This window comes from Salvelinus alpinus, chromosome 6, assembly GCF_045679555.1.
Source record: "Salvelinus alpinus chromosome 6, SLU_Salpinus.1, whole genome shotgun sequence".
NCBI lineage: Eukaryota > Metazoa > Chordata > Actinopteri > Salmoniformes > Salmonidae > Salvelinus > Salvelinus alpinus.
In genome coordinates this window covers 54,449,644-54,469,150 of record NC_092091.1, presented here as the reverse complement: position 1 = coordinate 54,469,150, position 19,507 = coordinate 54,449,644, and the positions used below count along the sequence as shown (strand labels likewise).

At 46.0% G+C, this 19,507-nt stretch overlaps 1 protein-coding gene across 1 annotated transcript in view; it reads left to right on the top strand.

Moving 5' to 3' along the window:
* LOC139578900 (catenin alpha-2-like) overlaps nt 1-19,507 on the top strand; it is a 707,491-nt gene that overhangs the window by 533,814 nt on the left and 154,170 nt on the right. Inside the window, exon 8 of the mRNA XM_071407028.1 lies at nt 560-640. Coding sequence (XP_071263129.1) covers nt 560-640 — 81 coding nt within the window. The remainder of the gene's footprint in view (nt 1-559; nt 641-19,507) is intronic.

The window sequence follows — 19,507 nt, the reverse complement described above, 5'->3', positions numbered from 1 at the left end:
CCGTTCGTAGTGTTCGGCTGGTGTTATCAACCCTGTCCAAGTGGCCTAGTTAGCATGTACAGAAACCCACCTAGTTACAATTGCTTGTGTACCTCCAAAAGCCTACAGTACCTCACCTGCTAACTTGGTTTCATGTTTGATGGAATTTCTCAGAAACGGTTCCATAGTTGCTCCCATGCAAGTCGTCTTCGTCTGACGTCTGTCACCACTCCATCTTATTTGCTCTGTACTCTCCTTCTCAATCGGTGTGTATTCTAGTACCCTCACGTTCTTCTTTTATCCAGCCCTGCTGCTTTCTCTTACATCTCGAACAGCCAAAGGCACTTACTGTATAAGAAACCGGAGGCAGAGAGTATTCCAGGAATTATTCCCCTCCTCTCCTCCCTTTTAACCGCAGCACAAACCTTTGTGCTCCCATTCCCTCCTGTAGTGTATTACAAGCATAATGCACTTTTTTGATGTGAGCAATTGTGTGTGTGATGATGAATTAGTAATGTTACACAGGTAACACTGAGGTAACACTGTGTCTCTCTGTTCCCCCCTCTCTCTCTCTCTACAGACTGGCAGGAAAGAGAAAGGAGACCCGCTGAACTCTGCCATCGACAAGATGACCAAGAAGACCAGGGATCTGCGCAGACAGGTGGGTCACAGTGTCCAAAGCTGAGTTTGTTGGACGCCATGTTTGCACCAAAGAGTTTGACCAACCTGGTTCGGAACGAATCCTGACATGATTAGTTATAGACGCCATATTTGCACTGAAAAGGCAATCGTAGAGGGACAGTCTGGCCAACTCTGTTCCAACCTAAAACAGGACATGACTGGCTAAAGATGCCATTTTTTGCAGTCCAAGGCAATCGTAACATGAACATAGTTTGGCCAACTCAGTTCCAACTGAAACCTGACTTAATTGGCTAAAGATGCCATTTTTGTACTCCAACACAATTTATATGGACAGTGTGGCCAATTTGGCTTCAACCAACACCTGACATGATTGGCTATAATAGACACACCATATTTTCACTGAAAGGCATTCATACTATACATGGAGAGAGTTTGGCCCAGCTTAGCTCCAACCCATATCTGACATGACTGGTTATTTAGGTGTCATCTTTGAGCCTTTGATACCTATTCTATGATGGAGCCAACATGTGTTCGTGTTACATTTTACATTTAAGTCATTTAGCAGACGCTCTTATCCAGAGCGACTTACAAATTGGAAAGTTCATACATATTCATCCTGGTCCCCCTGTGGGAATTGAACCCACAACCCTGGCGTTGCAAGCGCCATGCTCTACCAACTGAGCCACACGGGACCTGGCCAACATGTTACCATGTTGGCCAAACCCTCCATCATACCTGATTCATGGTCTGCACTTACACATCGCACAGACTGACACTCGATCCTGCGTAGACAGACTGCTATTCAGCTATTCAATATCACATGCAGTCTCACTTCACAAACACAGAGCTAAAGAGCCGAATGTGTTTCTGTCATTCAAATCTATCGACCGATCTTTACACGTACACACTTGATTTCATGAATCTCAGGGGAGTATAGAGGCTGAAAGCTCAGAGCTATTACTTTCTCCCAAATTGCAATGCTCCTCTCCATTAGTGGCCCAAAAAGAGAGACTTCATGTAGTGTTACATCTTGTTATAGGAATCAAAAGTCAAATTGATTTCTTTGGGAAGGCAATCTCATTTTGCCTCCCTATTCTTTCTACCCATGAAAATATGTTGTATTTTTTGTACCGTATAATTCATCCCAAAAAATGCAGATAAACTATGATCTGGCGAATGGTATTCACGGTAACCCAAAAGCGATTCATTCACTTTTATTAAGAGGTGTATTTCACAGCTCTATTACACAGTATTTATCGACCAAACAAGTGTTAATCTTACAGTATATCTTTAAAATGGCAATGACCTACAGTGCCACAGCTGTTGATAACTTAAATGTTGGTCTAATAACCAATTGACTGAAAACACAGATTGATCAACTCCGACTGATTGATCAAATACTACTTGAGTAAAAGTCTAAAAGTATCTGGTTTTAAATGTCCTTAAGTGCAGTGGTAGAAAAAGTACAACATTGTCATACTTGAGTAAAAGTATAAAGTAAAAGTAAATGCTATACATCAAATTCCTTATATTAAGCAAACTAGACGGCACTATTTTCGTATTATTTTTCAATTAAGGACAGAAAGGTGCACACTCCAACACTCAGACATAATTTACAGAGATCAGAGGCAGTAGGGATGCATTATACTGATAGGTGCCATAATTTTGTCCTGTTTAAGCATTCTATATGTAACGAGTACCTTTGTGTGTTAGGGAAAATTTAAGGAGTAAAATGTACATTTTTTCTTTAGGAATGGAGTGGAGTAAAAGTAAAAGTTGTCAAAAATGTAAATAGTAAAGTACAGATGCCCCGAAAAACGACTTAAGTAGTACTTAAAAGTATTTTTATGCTTCACATCTACCTGCTATGATCTCTGAAAGTATTCATACCCCTTGACTTATTCCACATTTTGATATGTTACAGTCTGAATTCAAAATTGATTAAATATATATATTTTTTATCTCACACATCTACACACAATACCCCACAATGACAAAGTGAAAACATGTTTTTAGACCTTTTTGCAAATTTCTTGAAAATTAAATACAGAAATATTTCACTATTTTCAAAATTCTTTGAGCTCTGTCAAATTGGTTGTTGATAATTGCTTGACAACCATTTTCAGATTTTGCCATAGATTTTCAAGTAGATTTAAGTCAAAACTGTAACTCGGCCACTCAGGAAGATTCACTGTCTTCTTGGTAAGCAACTCCAGTGTAGATTTGGCCTTGTTTTAGCTTATTGTCCTGCTGAAAGGTGAATTCATCTCCCAGTGTCTGGTGGAAAGAAAACTGAACCAAGTGTTTCTATAGGATTTTTCCTGTGCTGTAATTTCTAAAATGGTTTACCTGATATAGATGAAAACCCTAAAATCAAAGCTGACAGTCTGCTATTTAACACCCATAGTTCTTGTAGGATTTTAAATCTAAAGTACTCTAGTACAGAGCCGAAATAACCAAACATGTGTTGCTGTGCCGATACGTTTGGAGTTCACTGTAGAGGAGACAGAGTGGAGGCATAGAGGAGGCAGAGGGGAGACAGGGGGAGGGAAAGACGGGAGCAGAAAAGCAGGAATTACACAGAGGGTCTGATATAGTAATTATGTCACAGCCCCAGAGGGAGCAATTCAATGGTGCTAAGAGACACTAGGCCTTCCAGGAGGGAGGAGAACTGAGGAAAGAGGCTTTGTCTGTGAAGTAACTTTGTGTGTGTGTGTGTGTGTGTGTGTGTGTGTGTGTGTGTGTGTGTGTGTGTGTGTGTGTGTGTGTGTGTGTGTGTGTGTGTGTGTGTGTGTGTGTGTGTGTGTTCGTGTTTGTGTGTGTGTGTGCCATAATCCCTTGTGTATGGCAGCCATCTCATATTAGAACACAGAAACACACACAACGGTTGACACCTTTGTGTCATTGTGAAGACGGGAGAGAACAGTGAGAGAATTAGTACAATGACAGTGACACCTGTCAGGAATACACACTCTGTGTGCAATTATAGGGTTTAACATGATTTTTGAATGACTACCTCATCTCTGTACCCCATACATACAGTTATTTGTAAGGTCCCTCAGTCGAGCAGTGAATTGCAAACACAGGTTCAACCACAAATAGCAGAGGATTTCCAGTACCTCACAGTACCTTGGTAAACGGGTAAAAAGAACTAACAGACATTGTGTGTCCCTTTGTGGACTGTGAAATGATTAATTACATATTAGATGGTGTACCAGATACAGATATCCTTCTTAACTCAATTGCCAGAGAGGAAGGAAACTGCTCAGGGATTTCACAATGAGGCCAATGGTGACTTTTAAACAGTTACAAAGTGATAGGAGAAAGCTGAGGATGGATCAAAAACATTGTAGTTACTCCACAATACTAACATTAATGACAGAGTGAAAAGAAGGAAGCCTGTACAGAATAAAAATATTCCAAAACTAAACTAATACTGCAGAAATTGTGGCAAAGCAATTCACTTTTTGCCTTGAATATATAGTTGAAGTCGGAAGTTTACATACACCTTAGCCAAATACATTTAAACTCAGTTTTTCACAATTCTTGACATTTAATCCTAGTAATAATTCCCTGTCTTAGGTCAGTTAGGATCACGACTTTATTTTAAGAATGTGAAATGTCAGAATAATAGTAGAAATAATGATTTATTTCAGCTTTTATTTCTTTCATCACATTCCCAATGGGTCAGAAGTTTACATACACTCAATTAGAATTTGGTACATTGCCTATAAATTGTTTAACTTGGGTCAAACATGTCAGGTAGCCTTCCACAAGCTTCCCACAATAAGTTGGGTGAATTTTGGCCCATTCCTCCTGACAGAGCTGGTTTAACTGAGTCAGGTTTGGAGGTCTCCTTGCTCACACACGCCATTTCAGTTTTGCCCACACATTTTCTGTAGGATTGAGGTCAGGGCTTTGTGATGGCCACTCCAATACCTTGACTTTGTTGTTCTTAAGCCATTTGTCCATTTGGAAGACCCATTTGCGACCATGCTTTAACTTCCTGACTGATGTCTTGAGATATTGCTTCAATATATCCACAAAATTTTCCTCCCACATGATGCCATCTATTTTGTGAAGTGCACCACTTCCTCCTGCAGCAAAGCACCCCCACAACATGATGCTGCCACTCCTGAGCTTCACGGTTGGGATGGTGCTCTTCGGCTTAAAAGCCTCCCCCTTTTTCCTCCAAACATAACCATGGTCATTATGGCCAAACAGTTATATTTTTGTTTCATCAGACCATAGGACATTTCTCCAACAAGTACGATCTTTGTCCCCATGTGCAATTGCAAACCGTAGTCTGGCTTTTTTATCGCAGTTTTGGAGCAGTAGCTTCTTCCTTGCTGAGCGGCCTTTCAGGTTATGTCAATTTAGGACTTGTTTTACTGTGGATATAGATACTTTTGTACCTGTTTCCTCCAGCATCTTCACAATGTACTTTGTTGTTGTTCTGGGATTGATTTGCACTTTTCGCACCAAAATACGTTCATCTCTAGGAGACAGAACTTGTCTCCTTCCTGAGCGGTATGATGGCTGTGTGGTCCCATGGTGTTTATACTTGCGTACTATTGTTTATACAGATGAATGTGGTTCCTTATGGCGTTTGGAAATTGCTCCCAAGGATGATCCAGACTTGTGGAGGTCCACAATTCTTTTTCTGAGGTCTTGGATGATTTATTTAGATTTTCCCATGATGTCAGGCAAAGAGGCACTGAGTTTGAAAGTAGGCCTTGAAATACATCCACAGGTACACCTCCATTTGACTCAAATTATGTCAATTAGCCTATCAGAAGCTTCCAAAGCCATGATCTGGAATTTCCCAAGCTGTTTACAGGCACAGTCAACTTAGTGTATGTACACTTCTGACTCACTGGAATTGTGATACAGTGAATTAGAAGTGAAATAATCTGTCTGTAAACAATTGTTGGAAAAATTACTTGTATCCTGCACAAAGTAGATGTCCTAACCGACTTGCCTAAACTATAGTTTGTTTACAAGAAATTTGTGGAGTCGTTGAAAAACAAGTTTTAATTACTCCAAGTGTATGTAAACTTCCGACTTCAACTGTATAGTGTTATGTTTGGGGCAAATCCAATACAACACATTACTGAGTGCCACTCTTCATATTTTCAAGCATACTGCATCATGTTATGGGTATGCTTTTAACCATTACGGACTGGGAAGTTTTTCCAGGATAAAAAATAAATAGAATGGAGCTAAGCACAGGAAATACCCTATAGAAACACTTGGTTCAGTTTGCTATCCACCAGACACTGGGAGATGAATTCACCGTTCAGCAGGACAATATCCGAAAAAACAAGGCAAAATCTACACTGGAGTTGCTTACCAGGTATTGTGTGTAAATGTGTGAGATAAAATATATATCTATATAATACATTTTTGAATTCAGACTGTAACACGCTACACACCCCTTATAACTTCAGAAGCTGCAGTAATAGTGCAACCTATCCCCTGCGCAGCAGTGCTCCGGTTAAAAATCTACATACAAAATAAACACATGTATTTTGAATATCCGGATATCCGACAACAATGTATGATGCTATTCCAATAGTGAAACTATTTCAAACCACCATCCTTAGAATTTATGTAAATCACTGCGGCGCAGGAACATTCTCAGCAACAAAAGAGGGATCCAGTTAAGATCCTACACCTGTATGTGTACGATACAGTACACCCAAACACATACCACATATACATATGTAGGCCTACAGATAGTAATTTCATTGTCAACCTGTTTCATATTAGTTTCTCTGAGCACAGAACACAAAAAAGTCTAACATATGGTATATGTGTAATATATACAGTATATCATATATAAACAGAGAATCATTACAGTATGGCCCTTATACACACACATACATGCACATGTGTGCATGCTCACAAACACACACACACACACACACACACACACACACACACACACACACACACACACACACACACACACACACACACACACACACACACACACACACACACACACACACACACACACACACACACACACACACACAGGTATGCACATTAAAAAACACTTAGCATCTCAACTTGCCCTCAACACACATGCATGGATAGGACGTCCTATCCACAAGAATGGATAGGACGTCATACACACACACACAAACTCATACACACACACACACACACACACACACACACACACACACACACACACACACACACACACACACACACACACACACACACACACACACACACACACACACACACACACACACACACACACACACACACACACACACACACACACACACACACACACAGGTATGCACATTAAAAAACACTTAGCATCTCAACTTGCCCTCATCACACATGCATGGATAGGACGTTTGATTGCCTACTCAAGATTGTGGGCATACATTAGGTGTGTGCAAACAACACATAAAGCAACCCGCCCAGGTTAAAAATGACATCCTGACCGGCTGTTTGCTTTTCACCGCGCTCAGCGTTAACCACGAGGACCTAGGATTTTCCGTGGATGTAAATCACTTATGTACCTCTGCCACCTTTGCTGCCTGGTAATGCACACGGTGAGTCACTGGCCAATCCCACGTGTCGACCGCCACAATGTGCCACTCAGTTCCGCTAGACAATGAGCCTGTCCCAAATGGCACCCTATCCCCTACATAGTGCACTACTTTTGACCAGGGCCCATAGGGAATAGTCTGCCATTTGGGATGCAGACAATCACTCGCTGCAGGGGCCTAGTAACGTAATTAGAAAATGCCTTTTAAAATCCTGTGAACACCTTGGCGCAGGGTTGTAAATATCGCAGCGGCTGCGACACGGTTTACATCGGGCACTCAATCGTACATCACACCCCCTCGTTTTACTTCTCTCTCTCTCTGCCTTGTTACATTTTTTGCCCCGCCTTCCCCTGTACCAAGTGTGCGCCCCGTCCTTGGGTGTGCTTTTGTGGCCTTGTTACTCCACCAATATTGGGAAAGCAGTAAACTCTCTCCGAACACGTGTATTATAATTATAGATGCTAGACCCCCCCCCATCACACACCCCAAAAAAGAAGACGGCTGTTTACAGATTTGCAAGGCCGTGCACTTTTTAATCCTTTTTAGACATTTATTTCATTATCTATCGCGGTATTAAACCGAGGCGAGATGTTTATTGCGTGACTCCTCACGTTTTATGGTACAGTAAAGTGGTTTTAAAGGAAATGAAAAGTGTTTAATAGTCCTGATTTACTCGCGCGAGGGAGTCTGCCGCAATTTCATTTTCGACCCGGTAATTCTGAACCATCACTTCTAATTCATTCAGGCACAACTCTCGACAACTCTGAAATGGTTCCAGGGTTACAAGGCTGATCGCACCTAGTGTCAACGTGCTGGGCAATAATGCACTGATCCCCTATCAGACCTGGCCTCACCAGAGTTTGAATCCAAACTCTAAACATTACGGAGAGAAGATGAAAATTCACTGTCTTATTAGCCGTTGACTTGGGGATCTGAAAGATGTAAGAGACTTATAACAAATCAATCAATCAATTTCCTGTAAAAACCAGTGTCCCAGTTTAAACGAACTACAATGTATAAAGGCTTTATATAGCCTATACGCAGTCTTCACACACACTACTCAAATCATCTATTAGATGATTTCTCACTCTATAAAGGAGAATTCTAGTATTGAAGTTGATCTAATTGACCATAAACAATAATTGTCCATGACATTCCAATAAACTGAGATTTTATATGCAGCAGTGACAAAACACATGTTGTGTAATAGTGGAGGCATCCCAAATTGCAACCTATTCACTTTGTAGTGCACTTTTTTATTTTGACCAGGGCTCATTGGACTCTGGACAAATTAGTGCACTATATAGGTCCTATAGTGCCATTTGGGATAGACACATATTTTTTTCCCTCGTGTTTTCTTTTGTATTCTGCTCCACTTGGACTCTTCGTCTGTTACACAAGTACCCTCACTTCTCCTCCAGTATCTTTCTTCTCCTTGACAGTATGTGTATCTGTCAGAGTTCTGGGAAAACGACTCATTGCCCCAGTTAATCAGAGATGCGTCATCAAATGTCATCGGGTTTGTAAATTAGATTGAATGATGGTGATGGTGATGAGACATCCATGCGTGGTGAATGCCTACTCTCTGGCTGTATCTCAAATGGCCCCATATGCTCAATATAGTGCACTACTTTTGACCAGAGCGCTATGGGCCGCTACTATGTCGGGAATAAGGGCGCCATTTGGGACCCAGCCCATGTCTGTTTGCAGAGACTTGGGAGACTCGCTCTGGTTAATTACAACACATAAGGAAGTCTGGTCCTAATTATTCACTAATTGTTGGATTATTATTGAAAACAAGGCGGCTGTCCGTCTTGGCTGCTGCATGAAACATAAACGTCCAGTGCACTTGTTGCTCTCACAGACGCTCAGTCTCTCTCTCACACACATGCAGACGCACTCCAAACGCACACACACACACACACACACACACACACACACACACACACACACACCTAACATCTAACTGTTGGTGACTACCACCGACCTCTGCGAGAGAAATATGGCAGCCGCATCTGCAAATTAGAAGGAAAAGCCTTGTGTTCATTCCAGAATTATTTGACCCATCCACTTGTATTGATTCCATTTTTATTTATTTTACCTTTAATTTGACCTTTAAATGTGGAAGCAAACGAAGGGATGCTGTCGACGACAGGTGTTAATTGGTGTAGCGTAAGATAACACTTGTATGTACAGATGTATGAACTTCCATTGGACATCAAAGCAAAATTAGTTTTACCTACCTAGCTACAGTACATGTTAGTTAGATAACATGTGAAATTAGATCGTGATCTGTCCATAAAGGACATCTCTTGGTATAAAGTATATTTGAATGAGACAATGAGAGATGTTGATAACCATGAAATGATTCATCTCGCTGGTAGAGAAGTGATTGATATCTGCATTTTCCTCTGTATCCTTTTAATTTCCCAAGAAATAGTACATTTTCTCATTGAGAAAATTGCATTCGCTGCAATTACTGCAGCTTTTAAATTCGAATCCTTTTATCATTTAACTCTGTACAGCTCCACACGCACACCATAAAATACACACCCGCCCCATCCCTGTTCCATTCATAAGTCTCTTAGTGACATTGCTCTTAACCCCTTTGGCTCCACCCACTTTGCATTCTGTTGAGCGGGACAGGTCACCCAGCCTGCCTGCCCGCAAGGGAGTTCTGCATAAAGGTAATACGGCATTAGCAGGTCAGAATGAATATGCAGTGCCCTGCCCACTTTATGCTAGCCTAAAAGCCACTAGAGAGAGACTGCCTGGCCCTTGTTCTTGTGTACAGGTTAATGCTTTTACTGTTTGCTACAGTAAGAGACTGAGAGGCTGAGAGTAGCACAGGCGAGGAAAATGACTAAAGTTTGACTTTGAAGGATAAAGTGTGCATCCCAAATGGCTCGCTATCCACTATATAGTGTACTACTTTTGACCAGGGCACAATGGGGAATAGGGTGCCATTTAATACGGAACCTATGTTAACTTTCTTTATCTTAATTTACTTGAATATGTAAAGTATGTACAGTGTGTAGTTATTTGGTGTATTTGGATATTCAATGCATGGTAGCTCTAACCCAAACCTAATTTATACCAGCATGTCACCTTTGCAACTACGGGGAAACAAGACTCTAGATCACCTTTAGTCCACACACAAAGACGAATGCAAAGCTGACCACTATCCGCCTGATTCCTGCTTACAAGCAAAAACTCAAACAGGAAGTACCAGTGACATGCTCAATTCGGGAGGGGTCTGATGAAACGGATGCTAAGCTACAGGACTGCTTTGCTAGCACAGACTTGAATATGTTTTGAGATTCATACGATGGCATTGAGTAGTTTACCACATCAATCACCGGCGTCATTAATAAGTGCATCGATAACGTCGTCCCTGCAGTGTACGTACATATCCCAACCAGAAGCCATGGATTACAGGCAACATCTGTGCTAAGATAAAGACAAGTTACACGTTGTTCGTAACTTGTTTTGTACATAATGTTGCTGCTACTGTCTCTTATGACCGAAAAGAGCTTCTGGACATCAGAACTATGATTGCTCACCTCGGATGGGAGGGATATAATACAGACCCCCGACCATGCCCAGATCCCCATTATTCGCTGGAGAAGGAAATGCAGATTTCGCAGAAAGGGATCAGGGTAACTTGTGAGGATCAGGCGATGAGTGGCTAATCTGCCCATGCCTTCCGCCCTGCTAGCTAACGTTCAATCGCTGGAAAATAAATGGGACGAACTGAAAGCACATTTATCCTGCCAACGGGATATTAAAAGCTGTAAAATCTTATGTTTCACCGAGTCGTGGCTGAACGACGACCTTAAGAACGTACAGGTTGCGGGTTAAACATCCTTTCAGCAGGACAGAACAGCAGCCTCTGGTAAGACATGGTGCGGGAGCCTATGCATCTATGTAAACAACAGCTGGTGCACGATATCTAAGGAAGTCTCAAGGTTTTGCTCGCTTGAGGTAGAGTATCTCATGATAAGCTGTAGACCACACTATCTACCTAGAGAGTTTTCATCTGTATTCTTCGTAGCTGTCTACATCCCACCACAGACCGATGCTGGCACTAAAACCGCACTCAATGAGCTGTATACCACCATTAGCAAACAGGAAAATGCTCATCCAGAGGCGGCGCTCCTAGTGGCCGGGGACTTTAATGCAGGGAAACTTAAATCAGGTTTACCTAATTTCTATCAGCATGTTAAATGTGCAACCAGAGGGAAAGAAATTCTAGACCACCTTTACTCCACACACAGAGACGTTTACGAAGCTCTCCCTCACCCTCCGTTTGGCAAATCTGACCATAATTCTATCTTCCTGATTCCTGTGTACAAGTTAAAATTGAAGCAGGAATCACCACTGACAGGAATCACCACTGACTCGGTCTATAAAAAGTGGTCAGCTGAAGCAGATGCTAAACTACTGTTTTAGGACTGTTTTGCTAGCAAACACTGGAATATGTTCTGGGATTCTTCCGATTGCATTGAGGAGTACACCACATCAGTCACTGACTTTATCAATAAGTGCATCGAGGACGTTGTCCCCACAGTGACTCAAAGTACATACCCCAACCAGAAGCCATGGATTACAGGCAACATTCACACTGAGCAGGCCGCTTTCAAGGAGCAGGACTCTAACCTGGAAGCTTATAAGAAATTGTCCTATGCCCTCTGACAAACCATCAAAGGCAAAGGCAAAGCATCAATACAGGACTAAGATCAAATCATACTACACCGGCTCCTACGCTCGTCAGATGTGGCAGGGCATGCAAACTATTACAGACTACAAAGGGAAGCACAGCCAAGAACTGCCCAGTGACACGAGCCGACCAGACGAGCGAAATAACTGGCAAGTGTCTTCATTGATATTTACAACCTCTCCCTGTCTGAGTCTGTAATACCTACCGACGATTCGCCTGGATCTGATACCGGTCAGAAACTCTAAGGAGGGCCTTCCTGGCCCGATGCCAGGTCCGGTGGCAACGACGAATGTGGGCCTGGACAGAGGGAACCGAGAGATCCCTCTCCTGAGAAGGAAACAAGGGAGGTTGGTAACTGTACAGGCACTGGAAGGGAGACATCCCAGTGGCAGATGAAGGGAGAGTATTATGGGCATACTCGACCCAGGGTAACTGAGAGGACCAAGAGGTGGGATCAGAGGAGACAAGGCAGCGCAGCGTGGACTCCATCTTCTGGTTGGCTCTCTCCGCCTGACCATTAGATTGGGGGTGAAATCCAGATGTGAGACTGACTGTAGCTCCAATGGCCAAACAGAAGGATCTCCAGACAGCAGAGGTAAACTGAGGACCACGGTCAGAAACAATGTCACTGGGCAACCCGTGGACCCTGAAAACCTCCCTAACAAGGATCTCGGACGTCTCAGTGGCAGATGGAAGCTTGGAGATGGGGACAAAGTGAGCAAACTTGCTGAATCTGTCCACAATGGTCAGAATGACCGTGTTCCCAACAGAAGAGGGCAACCCCGTGACAAAGTCCAGGGCCAGATGCGACCAAGGTCGCCGGGGAATAGGTAGGGGGTGAAGAAGCCCAGAGCTGGGCCGATTGGTACTCTTATTCTGCGCACAAACAGGACAAGCGGCAACAAACCTCCGGGTATCTTCTCCCATGGCAGGCCACCAAAATCGTCTGCGCAGTAGCGCCATAGTCCGAGCAACGCCAGGGTGACAAGCTATCTTGCTGGCGTGGGACCACTGAAGGACAGCAGAACGGACCGACTCAGGCACGAACAACCGACCGGGTGGACCGTTACCGGGGCCGGGCTGCGTCCGAAGGGCCGCCATCACATCCTCCTCAATCCTCCATGTAACGGCTCCCACGACAAGGTTCTGGGGAAGAATCGTCTCAGTCTTGGCCCCACTCTCCTCCGTCTTGGAGAACATCCGGGACAAGGCGTCCGCCTTGCCGTTCTTCGACCCAGGTCGGAACGTCAGGGGAAAATTGAAGCGTCCAAAAAACAAAGCCCACCTGGCCTGACGGGAGTTGAGACGTTTAGCCGATTGCACGTAAGCCAGATTCTTGTGGTCAGTCCAGACCACAAACGGTTGCTCCGCTCCCTCCAACCAGTGGCGCCACTCCTCCAAGGCAAGCTTCACAGCGAGACGCTCCCGGTTACCCACATCGTAGTTTCTCTCTGCTGGTGAAAGACGACAAGAGTAGAAGGCGCAGGGATGGAGTTTACCGTCAGTGGAGCTACGCTGGGACAGGATGGCGCCCACCCCCACATCAGACGCGTCCACCTCAACAACAAACTGACGGGAAGTGTCAGGTTGAGAGAGAATCGGGGCGTTGGTGAATCGGCTCTTCAAGTCCAGAAATGCTCGGTCTGCCTCAGGAGTCCAACAGAAATTTCTGGTGCAAGACGTCAAGGCAATTAAAGGGGCGGCCACCCGGCTGTAATCACGGATAAACCTCCGATAGAAGTTCGCAAACCCCAGGAATCTCTGGAGCTGCAATCTCGTACCGGGCTGGGCCCAATCCCGAACCGCCCGAACCTTCTCTTGGTCCATCTTGATCTCTCCCCTGGAGATGATGTACCCGAGGAAGGACGTAGTGTGGGCGTGAAAATCACACTTTTCAGCCTTCACGAACAGGCGGTTCTCCAATAACCGCTGCAGGACCTGCTTGACATGCTGGACGTGGCTAGAAAGCTCCCTCGAGAAGATGAGGATATCATCCAGGTAAACGAACACAAAAATACCAATCATATCTCTCAGCACGTCATTCACCATACTTTGGAACACAGCAGGAGCGTTGGTCAGTCCAAACGGCATCACCTGGTACTCGAAATGTCCCATAGGTGTATTGAACCCAGTCAACCACTCGTCCCCCTCTCTGATCCGAACCAAATGATAAGCATTGCGTAGGTCAAGCTTCGTAAACACCGTAGCACCCTGTAAAGAGTCGAAAGCAGAGCTCATCAAGGGCAGGGGATACTTGTTTTTGACCGTAATATCATTCAACCCCCGATAATCAATACACGGTCGAAGAGAGCCATCCTTCTTGCTCACAAAAAAGAATCCTGCTCCCAGGGGTGATAACGAGGGGCGAATGAGACCTGCAGCTAGAGACTCCTTGATGTAGGTCTCCAAGGCTTCACGCTCAGGTCGAGAGATACTGTATAACCGTCCCTTGGGAAAGGCAGCTCCAGGGAACAGATTAATCGCACAGTCATAAGGTCGGTGGGGAGGAAGTGACAGAGCCTTCTGCTTACTGAATACTTCACCCAATTCGTGATATGTTTCTGGAACCAGGGACAAATCAGGGGGAGCAGACTCACTGACCTGACTGGGAACAGCATGAGAACAGGCAGTCCTAAGGCAGTTAGCATGACACTCAATGCTCCAACTAGTAACCTTACCCATCACCCAATCAAACGAGGGATTGTGTTCTCTCAGCCAGGGGTAACCAAGATCCAGAGGAACATGGGGCGAAGGCAGAATGAAGAAAGAGATAACCTCTGAATGATTACCCGACAACAACATCTTAACCGGTTCAGTCCTCATAGTGATCCGTGCCAGACTACTGCCGTTCAGAGTGGTTGCTTCAATGGCTTCCGGCAATTGCTCCTTGGAAAGCCCCAGCTGTTCCACCAAGTCGGCATCAATAACGCTGCCATCGGCACCTGAATCGATAAAAGCGTTCATCGCTAAACATTGATTCTTATTCACGAGGGTCGCAGGAAAACGGGGTCTGACAGGGTTCTTGGGAGGTTGAAACTGGCTCGCTAAAAGTCCTCCCAAAACTAGCGAGCCGGGCAGTTTAACGGGCGCTGAGGACAAGCGGAGATGTAATGTCCCGAGCTACCACAGTAGAGGCAGCTGTTGGTCTCACGTCTACGTTGGCGCTCCTCCTTAGTTAACCCGTGTCACCCCACTTGCATGGGTTCAGGATCTGGCGGCAAGACACCTCCACTAATCCCGTGTGGGGAATAATGATCAACACGTTCTGGTCCACTTCCTGACCCGAATGGTAACCGAGTTGCTGATTGATTGGACGGGCCCCACTGCTTCTCCCTCCTTCTCTCTCGGACTCTATTATCCACCCGAATAGATAATGTGACCAAACTGTCTAGGTCACTAGGCTCTGGATAGGAGATCAGCTCGTCCTTGAGTTGCTCCGACAACCCCTGGTAAAAAGCCGCTTGTAGTGACTCCTCATTCCAACCACTCTCCACAGCCAATGTCCTGAATTCGATCACAAAGTCTGCCACACTGCGAGCTCCTTGGCGAAGAGAGAACAAACGTTTAGCTGCGTCCTTACCTCGGACTGGATGGTCAAAAAGCTTTCTCATCTCTGCCGTGAACTCCTGGTATGACGCCATGCAGGTGTCCTGTCGTTCCCAAACGGCTGAAGCCCATTCCAGAGCTCTACCACGCAGCAGTTCAATAACAAAAGCTATCCTAGCCTTCTCTGTGGCGTAAGAGTATGGCTGCAGATCAAAAACTAAACCACACTGCATAAGAAATGAACGGCATCTTCCCAAATCCCCTTCGTACTTATCAGGCGTCGGAACCTTGGGCTCACGGAAGGAAACCGCTCCAGAAGCGGCAGGTGAGAGGGGTGAAACAGGTGCTGGATGACCCGCCGGCAAACTGAGTTGATCCTGGATACTCGTCAAGCTAGCAGAGAAGTTCCGGACTGAAAACGCTATCTCCTGTAGCGCCGTGTTGTGTTGTCCCAATATCTTCTCCTGCTGGGTAATGGCATGGCAAACGGAGTCCAGGTCCGCTGGGTTCATCCTTGGCCGGATCGTTCTGTCACGATTCTCTAAAGTAGAACCCAGAAGCAGACCAGGACAAGGAGAGTAAGACGAAGGTGAGTATTTATTTACAAGTGTAAATGTAGTGATAGAAAAATCCAAGTAGCGGAGCGGGCAGCGGAGGTGAGTTGATGGAATTGAGTAAGCAGATCCAAGGAAGTAACTGAAGTCACCGACGACCAGGTAGGGATGGGATGCGTGTTCCGGGTGAATGACTGTAGACAGAAAAAACGGAGGTAAGTTCAAGGCAAGCAAGACGTACAAAACAACAAAACAAACTCTATCAAACTGGAGGCTGATACGCTGGCACAACATACTGTTCATGGCTAACGATCCGGCAGGGAATGGATGTCAGGTCAGAGCTTATGAAGTGGAGGGGTGATGATCAGGACCAGGTGTGCAGATAGCTGATGGGATACAGGTGCGGGTAATCAGAGATCTCCCAACTAGCTACGTCGCCCGGCAACCAGACAGGGTGCGTTCCAGGACACCGGAAAAACACTCCAGGACAGAACACAGGCAAAAACAGACTCAGGAAGCGGGATTCGTGACACCCCCAGGTGGTAAGGGTAGGTAACAACACATCCGTCACGATAATCCTCAACACGGGGGCCCCTCAGGGGTGCGTGCTCAGTCCCCTCTGCACGGCCAGGCACGACTCCAACACCATCATTAAGTTTGCTGATGACACTACAGTGGTAGGCCTGATCACCAACAGCGATGAGACAGCCTTTATGGAGTAGGTCAGACACCTGACCGTGTGGTGCAAGGACAACAACCTCTCCCTCAATGTGATCAAGACAAAGGAGATAATTGTGGACTACAGGAAAAGGAGGACCGACCACGCCCGCATTCTCATCGACGGACTGTAGTGGAGCAGGTTGAAAGCTTCAAGTTCCTTGGTGTCCACATCACCAACAAACTAACATGGTCCAAGCACACCAAGACAGTCGTGAAGAGGGCACGACAAAACCTATTCCCCCTCAGGAGACTGAAAAGATTTGGCATGGGTCCTCAGATCCTCAAAATGTCGAGAGCATCGAGAGCATCCTGACGGTTTGCATCACTCCTGGTATGGCAACTGCTCGGCCTCCGACCGCAAGGCACTACAGATGGTAGTGCGTACAGCCCAGTACATCACCGGGGCCAAGCTTCCTTCCTTCCTGCCTCTATACCAGGGGGTGTCAGAGGAAGGCCCTAAAAATGATCAAAGACTCCAGCCACCCTAGTCATAGGTGGTTCTCTCTGCTACCGCATGGCAAGCGGTACCAGATCGCCAAGTCTACGTCCAAGAGGTTCCTAAATAGCTTCTACCCACAAGCCATAAGTCTCCTGAACAGCTAATCAAATGGTTGCCTATGCGTAGTCACTTTAATAACTCGACCTACATATACATATTACCTCAATTTCCTCGACACAGGTGCTCCCGCACATTGACTCTGTACATTACATTTACATTTAAGTCATTTAGCAGACGCTCTTATCCAGAGCGACTTACAAATTGGTGCATTCACCTTATGATATCCAGTGGAACAACCACTTTACAATCCAGTGACATCTAACTCTTTTAAGGGGGAGGGGGGTTAGAAGTGATTACTTTATCCTATCCTAGGTATTCCTTAACAGAGGTGGGGTTTCAGGTGTCATCCGGAAGGTGGTGATTGACTCCGCTGACCTGGCGTACGTGAGGGACGTTTGTTCGCACCATTGGGGTGCCAGAGCAGCGATACAGTTTTGACTGGGTCTGAGCGGGAACTGTACTTCACTCAGAGGTAGGGAGGCGCACGCAGGCCAGAGGTGGACTGAACGCAGTGCCCTTGTTTGGGTGTAGGGCCTGATCAGAGCCTGAAGGTACGGAGGTGCCGTTCCCCTCACAGCTCCGTAGGCAAGCACCATGGTCTTGTAGCGGATGCGAGCTTCAACTGGAAGCCAGTGGAGAGAGCGGAGGAGCGGGGTGACGTGAGAGAACTTGGGAAGGTTGAACACCAGACGTGCTGCGGCGTTCTGGATGAGTTGTAGGGGTTTAATGGCACAGGCAGGGAGCCCAGCCAACAGCGAGTTGCAGTAATCCAGACGGGAGATGACAAGTGCCTGGATTAGGACCTGCGCCGCTTCCTGTGTGAGGCAGGGTCGTACTCTGCGAATGTTGTAGAGCATGAACCTACAGGAACGGGTCACCGCCTTGATGTTAGTTGAGAACGACAGGGTGTTGTCCAGGATCACGCCAAGGTTCTTAGCACTCTGGGAGGAGGACACAATGGAGTTGTCAACCGTGATGGCGAGATCATGGAACGGGCAGTCCTTGCCCGGGAGGAAGAGCAGCTCCGTCTTGCCGAGGTTCAGCTTGAGGTGGTGATCCGTCATCCACACTGATATGTCTGCCAGACATGCAGAGATGCGATTCGCCACCTGGTTATCAGAAGGGGGAAAGGAGAAGATTAATTGTGTGTCGTCTGCATAGCAATGATAGGAGAGACCATGTGAGGATATGACAGAGCCAAGTGACTTGGTGTATAGCGAGAATAGGAGAGGGCCTAGAACAGAGCCCTGGGGGACACCAGTGGTGAGAGCACGTGGTGCGGAGACAGATTCTCGCCACGCAACCTGGTAGGAGCGACCTGTCAGGTAGGACGCAATCCAAGCGTGGGCCGCGCCGGAGATGCCCAACCCGGAGAGGGTGGAGAGGAGGATCTGATGGTTCACAGTATCAAAGGCAGCCGATAGGTCTAGAAGGATGAGAGCATAGGAGAGAGAGTTAGCTTTAGCAGTGCGGAGCGCCTCCGTGACACAGAGAAGAGCAGTCTCAGTTGAATGACTAGTCTTGAAACCTGACTGATTTGGATCAAGAAGGTCATTCTGAGAGAGATAGCAGGAGAGCTGGCCAAGGACGGCACGTTCAAGAGTTTTGGAGAGAAAAGAAAGAAGGGATACTGGTCTGTAGTTGTTGACATCGGAGGGATCGAGTGTAGGTTTTTTCAGAAGGGATGCAACTCTCGCTCTCTTGAAGACGGAAGGGACGTAGCCAGCGGTCAAGGGTGAGTTGATGAGCGAGGTGAGGTAAGGGAGAAGGTCTCCGGAAATGGTCTGGAGAAGAGAGGAGGGGATAGGGTCAAGCGGGCAGGATGTTGGGCGGCCGGCCGTCACAAGACGCGAGATTTCATCTGGAGAGAGAGGGGAGAAAGAGGTCAAAGCACAGGGTAGGGCAGTGTGAGCAGAACCAGCGGTGTCGTTTGACTTAGCAAACGAGGATCGGATGTCGTCGACCTTCTTTTCAAAATGGTTGACGAAGTCATCCGCAGAGAGGGAGGAGGGGGGGAGGGGGCGGAGGATTCAGGAGGGAGGAGAAGGTGGCAAAGAGCTTCCTAGGGTTAGAGGCAGATGCTTGGAATTTAGAGTGGTAGAAAGTGGCTTTAGCAGCAGAGACAGAAGAGGAGAATGTAGAGAGGAGGGAGTGAAAGGATGCCAGGTCCGCAGGGAGGCGAGTTTTCCTCCATTTCCGCTCGGCTGCCCGG